Source organism: Malania oleifera, chromosome 4 (assembly GCF_029873635.1).
Source record: "Malania oleifera isolate guangnan ecotype guangnan chromosome 4, ASM2987363v1, whole genome shotgun sequence".
Classification (NCBI taxonomy): domain Eukaryota; kingdom Viridiplantae; phylum Streptophyta; class Magnoliopsida; order Santalales; family Ximeniaceae; genus Malania; species Malania oleifera.
In genome coordinates this window covers 103,943,603-103,963,035 of record NC_080420.1, presented here as the reverse complement: position 1 = coordinate 103,963,035, position 19,433 = coordinate 103,943,603, and the positions used below count along the sequence as shown (strand labels likewise).

The following is a 19,433-nucleotide window of genomic DNA, read 5'->3' as shown; positions in this document are numbered from 1 at the left end:
AAACCAACCTTCAGCTATATTTGATTATAGCATTCTTAATAGAGAATCATTAAATTCATGATGTCTTTCATCTCTCAATAACACACACACACACACACACACACACTTATTAAGACTTTCTCTCGTTAAAAAGAAAAGTCCTACTTGAACCATTCCTATATGGATTCTATCATAATTTGATTTGAATATTGTTAGATCTTCTAAACTAAGCAATCTCTTTTGTTGTCTTGCTTTGTCTGTAGCTAGTGAAATTGATTTATTATAGTTCCTATACTTTTAATTAGTGCAATTAAGGACTTGCACTTACTAATTTCATGCAATTATTTTTGACATTTTAATTAAATATTGAATTATTAGTAATTTAATAAAATTGCTTGTGTATATAAAATGTAAAATTGATTTTAGACGTTGCACTATTGTTTTTTAATAAGTTTACTATTTTAAAAAAAGCTCAAATAGTTTTATTCGTTGTGAAGTAATTATGAATTTAAGTAATTATGAGGCTCAAATGAGTCAACTAATTTAAGGGTGAAATTTGGAAAGAGTTTCCATTAATTTCAATTCTCCAATACATAATTATTAAATTAGATTAGATGATAGTTTTAATTAAATAAAATAATAAATACAAGTTCTTAATTATATAAATTAAAAATATAGGGAATAAAATATATCCTAACTAAAAATACATCCGTTTCACTCTAGTATTATTCAGATAAAATCACGTGAAATGCACGTGACATTGACTACTAAAACGGGAATTTACGTTTTAAATAAAATCGTGCGGTTGGATGAGTCAAAGCGGGCCTGCCTCATCGGAGTTGGGCCGCCACTTGCATTATCTTCTCCGTGAACTTTGAAGCACGCAAAACCAAAACCAGAACCAGCAAGAACAAAAGCGCAATGGAGATCTCATCGGCAGCTCTCTCTCTGCCTTCTGTACAAAAGCATCCCCTTTCCATACCGCTGGCTTCGACAAACTCTACCTTCTTCAGCAACGCCCACACCATTATCTTCAACCGCAAAACCAAGTCCTCTTCTCTGGCTCTCGTCGCACGAACCACCGCAAAAGGGCGAGCCCGAAGAGGTCTCTCCTGTACTTGTTTGTTCGGCCTGGGCATGCCTGAGCTCGTCGTCATTGCCGGTGTGGCTGCCCTCGTCTTCGGCCCCAAGAAATTGCCCGAAGTCGGCCGGAGCATCGGGAAGACTGTCAAGAGCTTTCAACAGGTCAGGTTTTTTTTTTGGAACTCGCGTGATCTATTATTGGTTTCTCATTTCTGGGATTTTATTTATTGGTTTATTCTTGATTAGTTGTAGTTGTTGGTTTTGCTTGTGTTATGGAGTAATTATTGGTTTTATTGGTCTTGTCTGAAGTTATTGGGGGAGTCAATAACTCAATGTTAGGTTATGAACAAGGATAGTTTGTTCATTTGGCTAAATGCTCCTATTTGGTTGCTGAGAGAGCAAGGGAAAAGAAAGAAACTAGAGTTTTGTTGCTGCCTGAAAATCGAATTGATCTTCGCGAATCGTCCCAATCACGACCACTTGAAAAAAATAAAATAAGAATGACTTAGAGGACCCGGGGTGTACTTCAAGGATCACTCCGATGCCTAAGTAAGAGACTAATCAGAGGTTCTGAATTGTCATAGTAGAAAGAAGCGGATATGAGATGCTTACCTCCCCTTGGAATTCCCTTTTTATAGTAACAAGGGTAGACCTTTCCCCAGCTTAGCATTCATGAGGTACCATTATATTTAGGGGGTTACAAGAAACTTATGGGTTGCAAGTAACTCATGCAAGTAACTTTCGGGCGGTTATGTAAGCCATCAATTGCTACTTCTGTAATCGCCATTGGGGATTATTAATAGTTTAGTAGGAGTTACGCGAGACACCCAGTTACCTAAAGTTGACCTTAGCGGTTGCCTGCCTCCATGGGAATATTTATAAATATGGGCGTACTAATTTTGGCCGTATTATTCCCCCCCCCCCCCCCGGCATACTCTTAAATATTGGAAGCAAGTTTTCGAGAGTAGTAATTTGAACTAGTTCCTTAAATAACCAATAAAGGTCAATTCCAATTAATTCCGTCCCCATTTGGGTAGGTAGGCCTTATAGCTGAGGTTTATTTGATAACCGGCTCAATCTGTGTTGGTTTCAATTCTTAATCGGTCTAATCCGAGCCAACGATTCTAGCCTCCAGCTTTATCCGAGCCGAGACTACCACATTAACCGGCTAAATCCGAGCTGGTTTTGCTCACAATTGGTTCAATCCGAGTTGGTTCTTACCTCAATTCGACTCAACCTGAGCCGATGATTCTAGCACCCAGCTTTAACCGAGCCAAATATAGCAACATGACCGGCTCAATCCAAGCAAGTTTCTCCCCGAATTGGCTCAGTCCAAGCTGATCAATGTTTTTACTTGATTTTTTTTATACCTCTGCTTGATTCGAGCTGGATGCTTTGCGATTTTTTAGATTAAATTCCGTCCGCCTTATGAGTTGTGCTCATCAGTTGGGCCAATTTGGTGAGTAATGTTCACTTGCTTGCCTCATGAGATGTGCTCATCGGTTGGGCTAGTCTTCGAGCCTCATGAGCGATGCTCATTAGATTGGTCATTGATGGTCTAGGCATGTTGATCCACACCATTGGGATTTGCGTTATTGGGATTCGTGCCATTGGGGTTCACGCATCGTGAGTCTATAAGTTGCTTCCTTCCCTTCCTTGGCCGCTTCATCTAGGTCCCTCAGATTTTTCCTTTTCAAATTAGTCCAACTCCTTCTTGTGGTCATGGTCAAGGATAGAAAACCTCCCAAGGGTTCCCACAGACGGCGCAAACTGTTACTGCCAAGAATCGTACGACTTTTGTTAAATCGCCCTTCGGTCGTGACCACCTGAAAGGAATCAGATAATAATAGCTTGAAAGATGCCATTTTTATTAGTCATGCTACGCCCACTCTAAAATAGTAAAATTTTACTCACTAATTTTACATGCTCACATGGTTTTCGAAGAGTAAATGCCTTATCATCAATTTAAAGTATCATGACATCCTCTTAGTTGTGACAGTGACAGTTTTTTGGATTAATGGTGGACTGAAGATTTTAGATTTATAAAAAAAAAAAGGATAGGGAATAACTATACAAATTTTAAATGATAATGAAACTAGATGTATTCTAATGACAAAAAACATTATTTTAATATGAGCTCCATAGTAATCAAGATTCTGCAAAAGTAAAGAAGGTAGCAGTCTTGGCCATTTCCTTTACACAGGTTGTGATTTGGACTTGGTAAGTTTTGCAATAATGATGATAAATTGTTTGGTTATGTAAAGTTGCCAACTGCTTTATAGTGCAAAATGTTAGTAAGCGAAACACACAATTTGTTCATATAAAAAAAGCATACTCGTAACGTGAATGTTGAGTTAATAGGGATATTTGGAAAATATAATTCGTTAATTGTGCTTGGTAGATGGTATGGTGCTTTTTTCAGTCGTTAATCAAATTTCAGTTAAGTGGACAACACTGAGCAACAAACCATTAACCAACGTGCTGCCTTGCGTGCATAGTGCTTGTAAGCGTTGGGTGCTTGTTTGGAAATTGGATTTGTGAACTTACGTTTTTGAATCTCAAAACATCTCGAAAATGTTAGAGCAATCAGTCAAATTTTTATTTTTATTTTTTATTATTTTAATATAAAAAATCATGATACTCCCAAAGTTGGGTATTCCATTTTAGTGGTAAATCAGATCAAGGGCCACTTGGCTCAATGTCCTAAATAGCAGCCTTGACTGTTTTGCAATGTGGTTATGTATGATTTTTGGATCCCGATGTCATCATCTGCACTACCACAGCTGTGGGAATAAGTATTATAGTCATAGTGGCCACTATGAATTGCAACCACTGCATAACAATCGCATTCATTTTTCCCTACGTTCAATCCCCATTAACTAGGTGACTTGAGGAGTGGGGGTAATAATGAGGATCACAATGATAGACGATTAATTTTTTTTTTTGTAGTACTTATAAGGGGTATAATAATTTTATAATCATAATACTGTGCTTTTGTGGCTTATATTATGTAATATGACTATCTAGGTTACCCAAAAGTTTGTTAAAATTTTAAGAGTTTAATTGATAAAATACTGGAAATTGTATAATATATTATTTTTTGTGCGCCTAATAGATTAATGGTGTATGTTATATTACATGCCTAATCTATTCTATTTCATTAATTTCTTTATCAAATACTTGTCGCATTATGTGATCTACTTGTCAGCTTATTTTATATGATTAATCCATGACTTTTTTATATTTATGGTCATAATGAATGAAAAGTGAAAAGGGAATGTAAAATTTTCTTGTCCATAGCATTTTAAGATAGTATAAAATTTGTTATCCTTACTAAACAATGTTGCTAGGTTAAGGTGAAGGTTCTAAATTGCATTAAAAATCCTACTAGGTAGGACTCTCTCCTTGAAACATGCAAATATATGGAGAGGGATAAGGCTCTAGGTTTTAGTGGCTTTATGATAGCTTCCTTTCAGGATAGTTGAGAGTAGGGGTGAGCATAATTTGGTGAAAACCGAATTAACCGGCCGAAATTGGCCGGTTCGCTTTGGGTAAAAATCCTGGTTCGGTCGGTTCAGTTATAATTCTACAAAATTTCGGTTAATCGGTTTCGGTTCGGTTAAGGGTAAAAAAAATTTTGGTTAACCGATTAACCGAATTACTAATTAATTAGATTTTAAATATAATTTATGCATATAAATTTTGCTTATGCAAGTGCATTAAGGAGTTTAATTAAGCTTGCTTATACTCGGCATTATTATTAGTATTATTATTTTTTGTCGTTGTTTTTCTTGTTTTGGATTCTTTGTTCTATGGTAAAATATTATTTTCATTAATAAAATTAATAAATAAGGTATTTAATTAAGCTGGATTTAGTTTTTTTAAAAAATTATAATTGTATTTTGCTTCTAGCAATTAATTTTAAATGATTTCGGTTAAAATCGGTTAACCGAATTAACCGAATGGGCAATTCGGTCGGGGTTGGTTCGGTGTCCTTCGTCAATTCGGTCGGTTCGGTTAATGGTATTATTTAACCGAATTTTTCGGTTAATTCGGTTAATTACCCAAATTTAACCGAACCGACCGTTTGCTCACTCCTAGTTGAGAGGTGTCAGGAGGATGTTATGGAGTTCTTCATGAGTTTTATGACTTTTATCTGGATGGGGCAGTGGGAAAAATATCAACTCTACTTTTATTGCTCTTGTTCCTAAGAAGGAGCATTCTAGGAGGGTGTGAGGCTTTTAAACAATTAGTTTGGTTACTAACCTTTACAAAATCTTGGCTAAGGTATTGGCTAAAAGGCTACGAGAGGTTTTTGTTAGCTTTGGTGAATTCCCAAGAAGGGGGGGGGGGGGGATGAATTGGGTATTTAAAAAATTTATCCCTAGGTCAACCAATCTAACAACAGTATTGCACAAACGTAGGGTCTTTTTATTTAATCATAAACCCAATTAATACGTGTACAACATATAATGAATTAAACAAAATACATACATGTGCTGAAAATGAAAGTGCAGAATATAAACTGTGAAAATAAAAAGTACACGCATGATATGTTATCGGGGTTTGGCCAATACTGCCTACGTTCCCGCCTCTAGCTCGCAAGCTTGATGATTCTGCTAATGCTCACTTAACGGGTGGAGCGGCACCGGTTACAATCAGGTCAAATTAACACAGGGCTGACCTCAACTTTTACAAATTCTCCATGTGGGGCAGAGAAGGCCCTAGGTCAAATTCACAAGGCTGACCTCAACCTGATCCTTTCGGGTTAGATCAAACCCTCTCAAGCTACGCCTGGAATACAATCAAATTACAATGCCAACCATGTACAATATAATGCTTCTTCAATAAGCAGATATGTACCAATACAAATTAGTTAATGCACATCAATAATATAGGTAATGTAAGATCAGTGATGCGAATCTTTGTGCAAGTAACACTCAATAGGGTATTATCACTAATATGCTCAAGAGTGTTCTAATTAAGCTATTTCTTTGAAATAGTATATATCAAATCTCAATAACAAATCAGGGTTTTAAAGATGCTAATCAGATAATCAAACTATCTCAAAAGATTTTCTTCAATGAAATGAGCACAAGAGTAGTTTGAAAATATTGTAACTTGTAGAAAAATATTTTGTACAACAAAATCAAGTTATAGGAATCTTGCAATGACAATGCAAAGATCTTCAAGCCTATGAGTTTATCTTAACACAAGATTTACTATATTCAAATTTGTGGGATAAACTTTACTAAACTCCCCAAAATAATATCAAACAATCAAGCCAAGCAAATAGGAGTATAAGCAATCTATACTAATCAATAACCCAATATAGAGCTCTTACAAAGCTAAGATGTATCAAGGGAATGAAGATTTTGAGAGTGTTTTGAAGTAAAATGGGCAATATGAACTTTTGGAAATAGAGAGGATTTTTGCTAATGATTTTTCCTAATCTGTTACTAATCCTTACAAATGAGCTTATATATATAGACCAAGGCCTAATTATGACCGTTTAGGACATGTAAGGCATTATTAGGTTTGTTTTAAATCAATTTAGAAAAATTAACCCTGTTTAACCCTTTTAACCATGGTAAATTATTAAGTAACCCGAGATGATTAAGGTGGCTGAACTATGGTTCGGTCGCCCGAATAGACTCAGCTCTAACAAGACATTTTGAAATTTCGGTAGCCCGAGTCTAGGTTCCGTTGGCTGAACAAAAGTCAGAAATATTATGTCCGTAGTTCGGGTGCCCGAAGCTAAGTTTGGTTACCCGAGGCCCTTTTTGAACGCGAAGGTTCGGGCGCCCGAGTTAGTGAAAAGTGCTCTGACACTTGTTTGGTTGTCCGTGGATGGTAGGTTCACTTCTGGTTCGGTCACCCGAAGCTGGGTCAAACCGCTGACTTCCCAATTGCTCGGGCGCCCAAGGTGTTTTGAAGACCTTGGGTTCGGTCGCCCTACCTCTCACAATTATGCCAACTATGTTCAATTTCATTTCAAGTTGATCCTTTGATTGTGAATGTGAATGTGAATGTGAATGGGGACAGTTTGTGCATATGTGTAGGGACCTAAGGTATTTTCTAAGGCTATTTTAAGATAGTCCCAAAAATCCGGTATCGGTCTGAAACCTAAGGTGTAGTCCCAAGAGGGGGGTTGAATTGGGTTATTTAAAAATTCCTTAAATAACCATTCTTTAAATAAGCAAAATACTGCCCAATAGAGTATGACGATAAAATACAGAGTGATCTACTACACACCAGGCTAAACTCAAATACTACAGCACTAAAACGGCCAAACCATGCTCTTGGAGATTGTTTTAATCCATACGATGACTTCTTGAGCCAACATATTAAGTTTGACTCCCCCTGAGCAACAAACCCAAGGGTTTGCTCCATATATACCTCCTTATGAAGATCACCATGTAGGAAAGCATTCTTCACATCTAACTGATGTAGAGGCCAATGACAAGTAATGGCTAAAGAAATGAACAAATGTACTAAGGCAAGTTTAGCAACCACGGAGAATGTGTTCGAATAATCCAAACCATACACCTAAGTATTCCCTTAGCAACAAGGGCCTTCAGACGAGCCACAAAACCATCAGGATTGACTTTCACATTGTACACCCAGCGACAACCAACCACACACTTATCACAAGGAAGTGGTACTAAATCCCAAGTATCATTATCATTAATGCATGCATCACTTCAACCATTGTCGTCCTCCACCCAGAAAGGGATAGGGCTTCAGAAATAGATCTTGGAAGAGCAACAAAACACAAAGTACTAACAAAGCAGTAATAAAAGGGTGACAAGAAATCATAACAACAAAATTAGAGATCAGATAATGGGTACAAGTGCGTTTACCTTTTCGAAGAGCTATTGGAGGATCAACATCATGAGAACTAAGATCATCCGATGAAGGAACTAGAGGCACAGTAGTAGAAGCTAGAGGAGGCACTTCCCCCTTGGGTCGTCGTGTGTATACCTGGGGATGATTCAAACGACGAGAAGCACTCAAACTGGATGAAAATGTAGGAGGATTAGGAACAAATACTAGGTCTGGATTTGGAAGGCAGGGAAAAGAAAGGGACTCATCAAGGTCAACAGAACTCAACGAATCAAAGTAGTATGGTGTAGACTCAAAAAAGGTGACATCAGCAAGGACAAAGATTCTATGTAAAGTAGGACAATAACATCGATATCCCTTTTGAGTAAAGGAATAGCCCAAAAAAATACATTTGAAAGCTCATCAATCCAACTTATCCATTCCTGGAGATGGCTGATGGACAAAGGACACAACCAAACATATGAGGAGGAAGAGAGAACAAAGGAGCCTTAGGAAAGATAACTAAATATGAGATTTTACCACCAAGGACAAAGGATGGCATTTTATTAATGAGGGAGTAAACAGTGAGCATGGCATCACTCCAAAAGACTTTGGGGACATTCATTTGATACAATAGGGTACGAGTGACTTCAAGAACATATTTGTTTTTCCGCTCTACAACTCCATTTTATTGTGGAGTGTGGGCACAAGAGGACTGATGGATCATACTAGAGTTTGGGACTGATGGGCACAATTGGGTTGAATTGGATCATTCTTTAAAACTCTAGTTTTTTTTGAAAAACTTAATTGGAACTTTTCAAAATCATTTTTAAGAGTTTTTCAAGTAATGATCTCTAGGTCTTTGATTCTTAAGGAGCTTCACATATCTAAATAGCATTAACTTTGAAGTACTTACAAAAATCCTTCTAAGCATGGTCTCCTTAATCACCAAGTCTTGTAGCTTCTCGAGGTTCACTTTTGATTTCAAGATTTGCTTGGCCTTTAAGCTCTTCATTTGATGTTCATTGCTTCAATGTGCTGAGGAGCTTTCACTAGATTGACATTGATCTTCAGCTTACTTCCATGTTTAACCGCGGGTGTCCTTTTACCTAGATCTGAAATCAAATCACTCAACACCACATGTTAAAGCATCCTTCATTTTGTTATCATCAAAACAAGATTGAAAAGCCCAGTTAGGCCAACACGGTCGACCGAAGGGTGCCCTAAGGTCATTTGGTTCCTATGGTCAATCTATGGTCATGTTGAGCTTATAATTACCTACATGCATGACATGCAGAGATTATTACAGACCGATATAAATTATTACAGATCAATATAAAAATGAATGCAAATACAATAGAGAATAGGTCTTCATTCTTTTGATTCTTCAAACACCATAATGAAACTTTATCTTCATAGTCCGTATGACTTGCTTGAGTTCCTACCAACAGTGCATGCTAAGGATAAACCTGTTCAAGAAGCTTAGTGCACAGGTGAGAAACATTGGTTTTATTATAATCAAAACGGGATCTGACTTATAAAGTCAATAGTTTTGTAGGGGCATTGTTACTCTGGAGCTGTATGCCTTCGTTAAATGCAGACAAATTTTTAGATGTAGTTTCAGTTGCCATAGGGGTGGGTGAGGATGTGAGGAGGAGGGAAGGGAGGGGAGTTAAATTGGATTTTGAAAAGCATATGATATGCTGAGATGGGGTTTTCTTGAGACTGCTAGGAAGGGTTTTGGAGTTGTTTGGGCAAAATTGATGAAGGTTATTTAACTACGTATGTCTATCATTGTGAATGGTCAACATAATGAGTAGTTTAAGACCTCTGTGGATTAAGACAAGGGGACCTCTCACTTTTTATATTTATGGTAATGGTTGATGTGTTGAATTGGTTGATTAGTCATGCTCAAGGCTTAGATGTGATTTGTGGTGTTAGGGTTTGCAGGGAGGCTTGCTGTAGTCTCTTTTTGTAGATGGCACTATTTTTTTTCCTCAAAGAAATGTTGTGAAATTTCGAAAGGTTTTAACCTTAAAATTTTCAATAGAATTTTTTGAGATCAAAGATTAACATGCCCAAGAGTTGGGTAGCTGGTATTAATATGGGGAGGGGTGCGTTAGAGGGTTTCACCATGGCTGCACCATTTTAGATTGGCCTTTGACTTATTTGAGTCTTCCTCTTGGAGACATAGTAGTCAAAGGCGTAAGGCATGCTAAGGCACAAAGGGTGCCTGGAGCGTAGGTGCGAGGTGAAGGCATGGCCTCATGGAGGTGAGGCGCACATTTATTAAAACTGTCCATAAAATACTCTACATAATGAATTCTTGATTGTGAACACATTAGGACTAATATATTTGAATTTTAAAATATCAAAATACTCAATGCTAGGACATAAAAATGAATACTAACACAAATTTTAGTAATATGCATTGTTCATGCTATAAGCTCCACAAAATAGAAGCAGCAATAAGTGGCAGGGAAATTGAAAAAAAAAAAAACAAAAAACAAAAAGCAAAATCAGCAGCAGTGCAGCACCGACTGATGCCAGAAATTCCAGTTTGCAGAAACAGAAATGCTGAGAAAAAGAAATGCTTTCAGGGGAAAAAAAGCTCATTTCCCAATAAAATTGCAAAGAAAAAGGGGAAAAAACATTAATGAGGTGGCACAGAGCAGCAGAGCAGTTCAGAAGAAGAAGAAGAAGACAGAAGAGCAGCAAAGCAGAAATTTCAGGAAAAGAAACAGAAATTTAAAAAAAAAGGGGACAGAAAAAGGAAAAAAAAAAGTTGGGGGGGGGGGGGATCGCAGCTTTGACTGATAGCAGTACAGCAGGCCAGAAGAAGAAGAAGAAAAGAAGACAGCAGGCCAGAAGAAGAAGAAGAAAGGAAGAAAGAAGTCTGACAGCAGCTGAGTATACATGTCAGGAAAAAAGTGGCAGCAATTCCATAAAAACAGCGAAAAATAAAGAAAAAAGAAAGAAAACAGATGGTTGAGATTAAAAAGAAGAAAAAAAAAAGGTATAATCCGAACATTTGTGACTTGTGAGGCACACCTCACTGCTCCTTGCGCCTTGGTGCACCTCACTGCGCCTCTTAAAGGTTGTCTCAACTCAACCCCTGTGAGGCGCAAGCCTCATTGCCTCAGTGCGCTTCATGCTTGAGGCATGCCTTTAACTACTATGATTTGAAGCCCCAATTCCCCTCCTCTATGGTTCCTGCTTCCACCCTCTTCTTCTTGTTCTTCTTCCTCCTCCTCCTATCACTCTCTATTCTCTTTTCTCCTCATCTCTCTCTATTTTCTCTCTCCTCTATTCTTTTATTTTTAAAAAGCAGAAAATTTATTATCTGATATTCTCTTTTAGCTGCCATATATCATAATTCGATTCCAGTTAAAAAAAAAAAAAATCACAAGTGACTAAATCAGTAAATAATTCAATTCCAGTTTGGACTAAAATGATCAGTGTTTTGGGAGCTTGGTCAATCAGGAATAGACTAACTAGGAGTTATCAAATCATGCCATAGCCAAAATGCCTTACTGGAAACAAGCTGTAGACTGCAGTCTCTGGCAACAATCATGAAGAAACATGAAAGAAGTTCGACAAATGTTCTAGAATTTGAGTCCATGTTGATAAATGTCCAAACATAAGATTGATCTTAGAAATAAAAAAATTTTAGCCACCCGGAAAATGAAATGAAATACTAAAGTTAACCTGACTATAAAATTTAAAAAAAAAAAAAAAAGCCCAAGGAAAGAAAAGCAATTGTGGATTGAGATTATCAGTAAATACTGCAATTCTCATGGTAGACTGAAAAAAAAAAAAAGTGAAGTTTGGCAAAGTACACACCAAAGAATTGCAGAAAAATCTTTAGGAGTAGATTATATAATGCTGATGGAAGAAGTCATAATCAAGCAGATGGGAGAAGGTGATGGCAAATCAAAAAGAGCAAAGGAGAGATAGCAACACTACTTATTTTCATAAAATTGAGAATGCTCAAGGAAAAAGAGTTTTCCTCAAAATTCAGATAAAGAAAATATTTTACAGGAGCCTGAAGTTGTTTATCATAAGCAATACTTTATAAGGTGAAAGCTTAAGGCGAGGCGCTGTAAACCTTACGAAGCGAGGCATAAACCTTTTGGGAATTTTATTTTCTAGATAAAAATATTTAAAGAAAAAACTAATTGTTGGCGATTCAAAAAATACTAACTTTAATTCATAAGTAAATCATGCCGCAAGATAGTAGTTATGACATTACAAAGTTCAAATTATTTCCAAGATTTAAGATGCAAATCTCAATTATTTTCGAAGGGTTCAAGAGTTATAGAGAACACCTCATATTAAACCATTCCTTTCATGTAAACACGGGGTTAAAATTTTCTAGCCAAATCTAACTTGAGATTCGAACAAAAAGGCTTGCCTTTTGAAAGCAGTTTGTACTGCGATTGAGCCTTTTAAAACATTGATCATAAGTGATCAATTTCATGATTTGCTTCCTAAATATGACAATCAACACAGAAAAATACTTGGTACAATGTGTGCACTGCTTAAGTGTACAAGAAAAGTTTATGTATAAAGCAATGATATGCTTTGTGTTCCTTTATTTGAAGAAGCCCCCCCTCTCATACTTCTCCTCCTAAACTCCACACTATAATTTCCTTTTCTTGGGTAATAAAATTCATTGAATTGGTTATGCATTGTTCAGAGTTTAAAGACATGTAACACATTCAAAAGCTCTCTCATTCAAGTTACACTCTTTTAAAATCCTTTGGGAGTTGATGGAATCAATATATGGCCACTTTATAGTCTACCTCATTTCATTTTGAATGATAGCTCCTCTTCCTGATTTCAGATTAGTTCAAGAAATACGTAATAGAATTGCATGTCATCAGCCTCTTGATTGTACCTCATTGGCCTCTCGTTTAGTTTTGGTCATAAAGACAGTAAGATGGATTTTCTTCTAAGCAACGGAAAATAGCATGATCAGTATCTTATCATGGTTTTTAGGAAGATTCAAATCCGAGCAACTCTTGCCCCGAGTTTGCCAAGGTACCATCCTAATAGCACAGATATTTCTACGAAGGATCTTGTCCACATCAGCCAGGCATTACAGTGTCAAGACAGTCTCCTCAAACATTTCTCTAACGGTTTCTCTGCTCCTTAACACACTTTAAACATAATAAATGGAATATTGGAATTAGATTTCTGTTTTGTTTTATTCAAACAAATATTTATTAGAATGAAATTTAGCCACACTTTCTGAATTTTCTGTCCTGTGTCTCTGTCATGTCATACTTTTATCGCCATGTCCCCATTTATTTTTATTTTCCCCCACCCCCACACCAACAAAAAGGTGAGAGAAGAAAATATCACAATTGTACAAGTACAACTTAAACTTGTCTATTCACATCTAAAATATCTCTAGGTGACATCAAGGGTATATATCAATCTTTAGACATGAAAGGAATGTTGTTGAAAACAGAAGAACAGCCTTGTTCCTCTGTTTATTCTGCCAGCCATAGCCATGAATGCTTTGTGTGGATAAGAAAAGAAGTGATATCAAAAGGTGCATCAACTAACTTCCCATTGCACAGGCAACGGTGACAATGACTGTGGCTGTGTTCAAGCAAGCATTAACTCAGTCAGGTAAAATTTGTTAAAAGAGTTTGAAACTACATACTAGCATTTTAGTTCAAGCTTTAAGCTGGTTAAAGTTTACCTGAATTAACTAGTGCAACACATAAATAGATCCAAACATATAAAACAAGGTGGATTTGGCCTAGTTCAGAAAAAATTAGATAAAAAATTTGAATCTGTAACCACAACATATAGAACACCTCTTTCTCCAGCTGTGTCTAAAGCTCAAGTTATTCATTCCATCAGTCACAATAATTTGCCCTATTTACCAAAATATGACTACAAAAACGTACATGGCCTGAAATCAAAATGGAATTCCAGTCAGTATATGACTTTAGGCAACTGTGAGGTTTCAAATGGAGATAGCATGGTGGGATAGTAACAGTGTAGTTGAAAGCAGGAGTAGCAGATGTTACTTAGGGGAAACTGATGTAATGGCCGTGAATATTTTCCAAAGCAAGCCCAACCTTGCCTATTATAAATTTGCATTTTTTGTAGAAAAAATATAATTAATAGAACAGAGAGAGAATTACAAAGAATAAAGGACAAAACGTTGTCCTAAAAACAAACTGAAACAATTACAATAAAGACCCCCCCTCCAATCCTTCTAAAGACCAGAAAACGAGACTCCTAGAAACAACCCTAAAGAGTGTGCCCAAAAGGAAGAAAGGAAGATGACTTTATGTCTGTATCCCAAAATAAGTGTGAAGGCACTGTTTTGTCATCTAAGAGTAGTTGCATTCTTTTCAAGTCACAGTCCAAAATAGAGCAAAAACAGTGGATTTCCACAACAGCCCTTTCTTACTCTTCCCCAGACCCCAATACCACACCCCAAAAAAAAAAATATCAACAGTTCGTGGCAATACCATCGTCTCATAAAAATTTGATAACTAGAGGTTTTCAACAAATGAGAGAAGAAAAAGATCTGAACCAGTAGCACCCTCAATCCAAAAAAATTCCTCACTTGAGGAAAAAAAATGTCCAAAATTCTGAATAAATAGTTTTAGGTCATCAACCTCTCATTCATTGTAACTCCTGAAGAAACAAAAATCCCAAGAAAGACAGCCCTCCTCCAAAGAATAAAAGGAATTAATTGAGGCATTATGAATAGAAGACAGTCTAAAAAGGCAAGGAATTAACAACAACAGAACCTCACACACCCACAAATATCCTCCCAAAACCAAACAAGATTTTAGTTTCCAACTCTGAATCAGGTAAGAGGATAGAAGAAATGAAGCAACCTGTGAAATATACTTCCATGGGCTCACTTGAGAAGCAGTATCGCTACCTGTAGTATCCTGACTCGATGCATATCAGTGATATCATACTTATTTCTATTTAGCTTGTGCCATAAGGAATCGACCTCCAAGGTAAACCTCCATAACAATTTCCTTCAAGCTTAGTCTCTTGACCATATCTCAACTAATGATCCTTCTCTCTTGCCACCTATACCTGACCAGAAAAATCTCTCATAAGATTCTCCAAGGCAGCAGCTAGCCTCACAGGACCTTTAAAAATAGAGAAAGCAATCAAATGGGAATATTAGAAAGAAGTGCGGTAATAAGAGTAAAAGTGACCCCCTAAGGACAAAAGAGCCCTCTTCCACAGTCAAAGGCGCAAGGCGCACCGAGGCGCAAAGGGTACTTGGAGCCGAGGCGCGAGGCTCGAGGCAAAGGTGCGCACCTCACGAAGGTGAGATGCACAATTATTAAAATTGTGTACAATGCCTATTTGGTGGGTAATTGATATATGAACACATCAATAGTAATATTAGAGTTTAAAATGCCAAAATGTTCAATACCAAAATTGGAAATTTAATGAAATTGCTAGGCCGAAGGCCCGAAAGCATCAACATAGTTCAACATCAAAAGAAAAGAGTACAATAAAAGATTTCATACAAATTACAAAACAGCAGCCAAACTCAGTAAAAAATGTTATATATTAGTTATAAACTTGCATTAAACTACATAATTAATTATAAGAAGAAGCAGCAGGCAGCAGAAGAACTGAAAAAGAAGAAGAAGCAGAAGAAGAACTGAAGAAGAAGAAGAATGAAGAAGAAGAACTGGAAAAGAAGAAGAAGCAGAAGAAGAACTGAAGAAGAAGAAGAACTGAAGAAAAAGAAGAAGAACAAGAAGAACTGAAGAAAAAGAAGAAGAAGAACTCATGAAGCTCCTGCTGGTTTGAAGGCTCGAAGACGAACTGATGAAGGGCTCCTGCTGGTGTTGTGCTGCTTTGAAGGGCTGAAGAAGAAGGGTTCTGGCTGGTTTCGTGCTGGTTCGAAGGGTTGAAGATGAATCCTGCTGGTTCGAGTTGAAGGCATGAAGACGAAGGGCTAGGGCAGTAGGGCTGGTTCGAGTCGAAGGCTGGATTGCTGGAAGAGGGCTAGGGCTCTTCTGGCTACATTTTCTTTATTAACAGCTTCAAAAATTTCAAGGCGCGACTCACTGTGCCTGGTGCATCGGTGAGCTTCTATGCGCCTGCCTGTGCCTCTTAAAGGTTGCCCCACCTCAACAGGAACGTTGGCCCACTGCGCCTCCTGCCTGAGGTGCGCTTTTGACTACTATGCTTCAAATTCTGAATCAATTTATAAACTAAGAGTCGTTTCAATTATTATCCATGTATTTTGTATTTGTGCTAATCTGACTATAATAATCAAGGAGAAAAATTTAAAAATAGGAAATAACCCTAAAACTTGAAATTCCCAAAATCATAAAATTTTCAAAATAAGATACCTAAGACTCTAAGTATATGCCTAACATAAGTGCACTGTAAAGACGGCCTAACATGTCTTTTATCATTTACTTCCTACCTTGTACTTAGATTTGAACTTTGATATTTTTACTTTGGATGTGCCGGAGATTTTGGTTTCAATCAAGACCTTGACTTTTATGCACATATTTGAATTTAAATTTGGGTCTTACATGAATTGGTACCAAATTTCAGGAGCCATATGTGGCCCTCATCTGGAAATTATTAAAGAAACAATATTAATATTGGATGATAGTTTGGTCACTGCTTACTTGATACCAAAAGTGACAAATGAAGATTGTAGAATTCTTAAGCGGTTCTAGGATGATTGCAGGAAAAGGGAATATGGGTTCTTTGCTACTCTTTTTTTATTTCCTCTTTTCTATTTTTAGTTTGTCATAATTTACTCTTTCCCTATTTTCATTGCCCATTCTCCTTTTTTGTGTCAGAAGTTTTGCTCTGAAGATCTTATTTCTTTTTCCCTCCTTTCTTTATCATTTTTGAAATTTTTTCAACAATTCCTTTTGGGAGGGAAGCGTGGGTTTTGGGGGTTGGGGTGCTCTCTCACACTGTTTTGCCATTAAATGTCATTCAAAAAAATGGAAGTGTTGTTAGTTGTGTAATTACTCTCTTATATGTTTGCTTTTTTCATTTGCTATATAGCTATATCATATTGTCATTTGGAAGGTCGTGGTATATTCAAGCAAATCTTCTGTGAAATTTATGAAAATATTGTACATAGTCCTCACATTCATACTCTTCTGGGCAATTGAAAGCTTTCTATTGCGTAATCATTTTTTGGTTCAAATTTCTCTTTCTAAGAGTTTATCTTGCAGTGAATTAGCTATTAGGAGATTATTTTGCAGCATATCAAGTATTAACCACCTTTCTTTTTATGCACTTATATGGTATTTTGATTTGATTCCTTCGAGTTCCAATAGATAAGAGCTCTTCCCTCTACTGATTACTATTGTTTCTCCATGTTTCTTCCCCATCTGAACCCTCTTCCTGTAAAGAAGCTTGCACTAATCCTTTTTGGCAGCAAGCTATGTCCGATGAGTTGCAGACTTTAGAGAAGACTTGCACTTGGGATCTTTTAGATCTTCCCTTGAATAAGCCTTTGGTTGGCTTCAAATAGATCTACAAAGTCAAAACTTGATCTGATAGTTCTATCAAGTGCTACAAAGCCCATCTTGTGGAAGAAGGGTACACTTAGTAATATGCATTGGCTGCGAGGAGACCTTTGCTCCTGTGGCTCGTCTCACATTGGTGCATAGTCTTCTTGTGGTTGATGTAACACATTGTTGGTATCTTTTTCAAATGGATGTCAAAAATGCTTTTTTGAATGGTGACTTTCAATAAGTTTATATATTACCTCCTGCTATTTTTGTTCCAAGAATAAAGTTTGCCTCCTATGATGTGCACTTCATGGCTTAAAGCAAGCCTCTCGAGCTTGTTTTTCTAAGTTTAGTGCCACCATTATTGCTTTTGGGTTCGTTTCTAGCACATATGGTTCTGATTTCTTTATCCTTAACTGTGATGGCATCATCCTCCTTCTTCTATATGTTGATGACATGATCATCATAGGGGATGACATTTGAGGGTATTCTTGCTTTAAGGAGCTTTCTTAAAACCCAGTTTCATATGAAGGATTTTGGCTGTCTTCACTACTTCTTGGGGCTTGAAGTTTCTTTCTTTGATGTTCGCTATCATTTCACTCAGGCCAAGTATGCTACTGATCTCATCTCCCATGCAGGACTTACTGATCACATAATTGCTTCAACTCCACTTGAGCCCGATGTAAACGTCAATCTAAATATGTGGGATGGATCTTCTCTCCCTGATCCTGCACTCTACCAACGATTTGTTGGCAATTTAATCTTACTGTTACTTGTCTTGATGTGGCGTATGCTGTCCACGAGTCAATTCATGGCTGCCCCTCGGTCAACCAATCTTGTTGCTGCCATGCAAATTCTTTGCTATGTGAAGGGAATTGTATCTTATGGTATTCGTTTCTCTCATGATTATACCCTCGTACTTCACGCCTCTTTTGATGCTGATTGGGCTTGCAATCTTGTTGATCACTGGTCCACCATTGGTTTCTGTTTCTTTCTTGGCAAGTCTTTAATATTGTGGTGAATCAAGAAGCAGGATTTTGATTGCACGATCAAGTACTGAAGCTGAGTATCATGCTTTGGAAAATAAAATTTCTGAATTACTGTGGCTGCATTTAGTACTTGCTGATATGGGTGTTCCAATCTCCACAACCAATTTTCTTCATTATGAAAATCACAACTATTCAAATTCTGCATAATGATTTCTTTCATGAACTTACCAAGCATATTGAGATAGGTTGTCACTTTATTCGGCAACAGATTCGTCGTAGCATTATTAACTTGACTTTTTCTTTCTTCCTTCTAGAAATCAGCTGATTATCTTCACCAAAGCACCCTATCCGAGTTGATTTTAGCAGTTGGTTTACAAATTTAAGTTGGTCTCTCTACCTACTTGAGTTTGAGAGGGGGTGGGGGTGCTAGTTTATATATAGCATGTATGTATTTTAGGATTGTGTCCATCTATGTGCAGCGGTGTATTTTGTATAAGTAGAGGCCTATTGGCCTCTATGAACAAAATTTCCCAATATCTTGTTTAGTTAACATGGTATTATAGCCATTCCATTTCCTGATCGAGTGGCTGTGATTCATCCACCACTGACCCACCTTCATCTATCATGTGCATAGAAGGAGCCCTAGGGTTCATCTCTTTCCCCACACAGGCCCTGCTGCCACAACCGGCCTCTATGGTCTGATCGCTGCCTGCATGCCACTTCTATTGTCACACACTGCAACTAGTGCTCCATCACAGCTCTCTTCCACCATGACGGAAAGCTCTCCTTTCTTTTTCTCTGCAAGGACAAAGGAGCCTCCTACTTGCTAGCCTCTATCCTTGAATCTTGGTAGCTGCCGCCTCAACATTGGCATGACCTCTGCGTGTATATTGCTGCATGCTAAGCTCCACTGCCACGAACCAAGCTACTTTGCTGTGGATCATCACTACCAAACGACGATGCTTGCTTTGGTCGCTGCATCATCACTAGTGGTGCCATCATCATTGCTGCTGACGCCCTCAACGGACAACATTGCCTCACCAATGTAGGTCACCAA

General features: G+C 37.4%; 1 protein-coding gene across 1 annotated transcript in view; it reads left to right on the top strand.

The window, feature by feature from the left end:
- Positions 1-775: 775 nt before the first annotated feature.
- LOC131152643 (sec-independent protein translocase protein TATA, chloroplastic) overlaps positions 776-19,433 on the top strand; it is a 30,007-nt gene continuing 11,349 nt past the window's right edge. Inside the window, exon 1 of the mRNA XM_058104411.1 lies at positions 776-1,224. Coding sequence (XP_057960394.1) covers positions 901-1,224 — 324 coding nt within the window. The 5' untranslated portion in view covers positions 776-900. The remainder of the gene's footprint in view (positions 1,225-19,433) is intronic.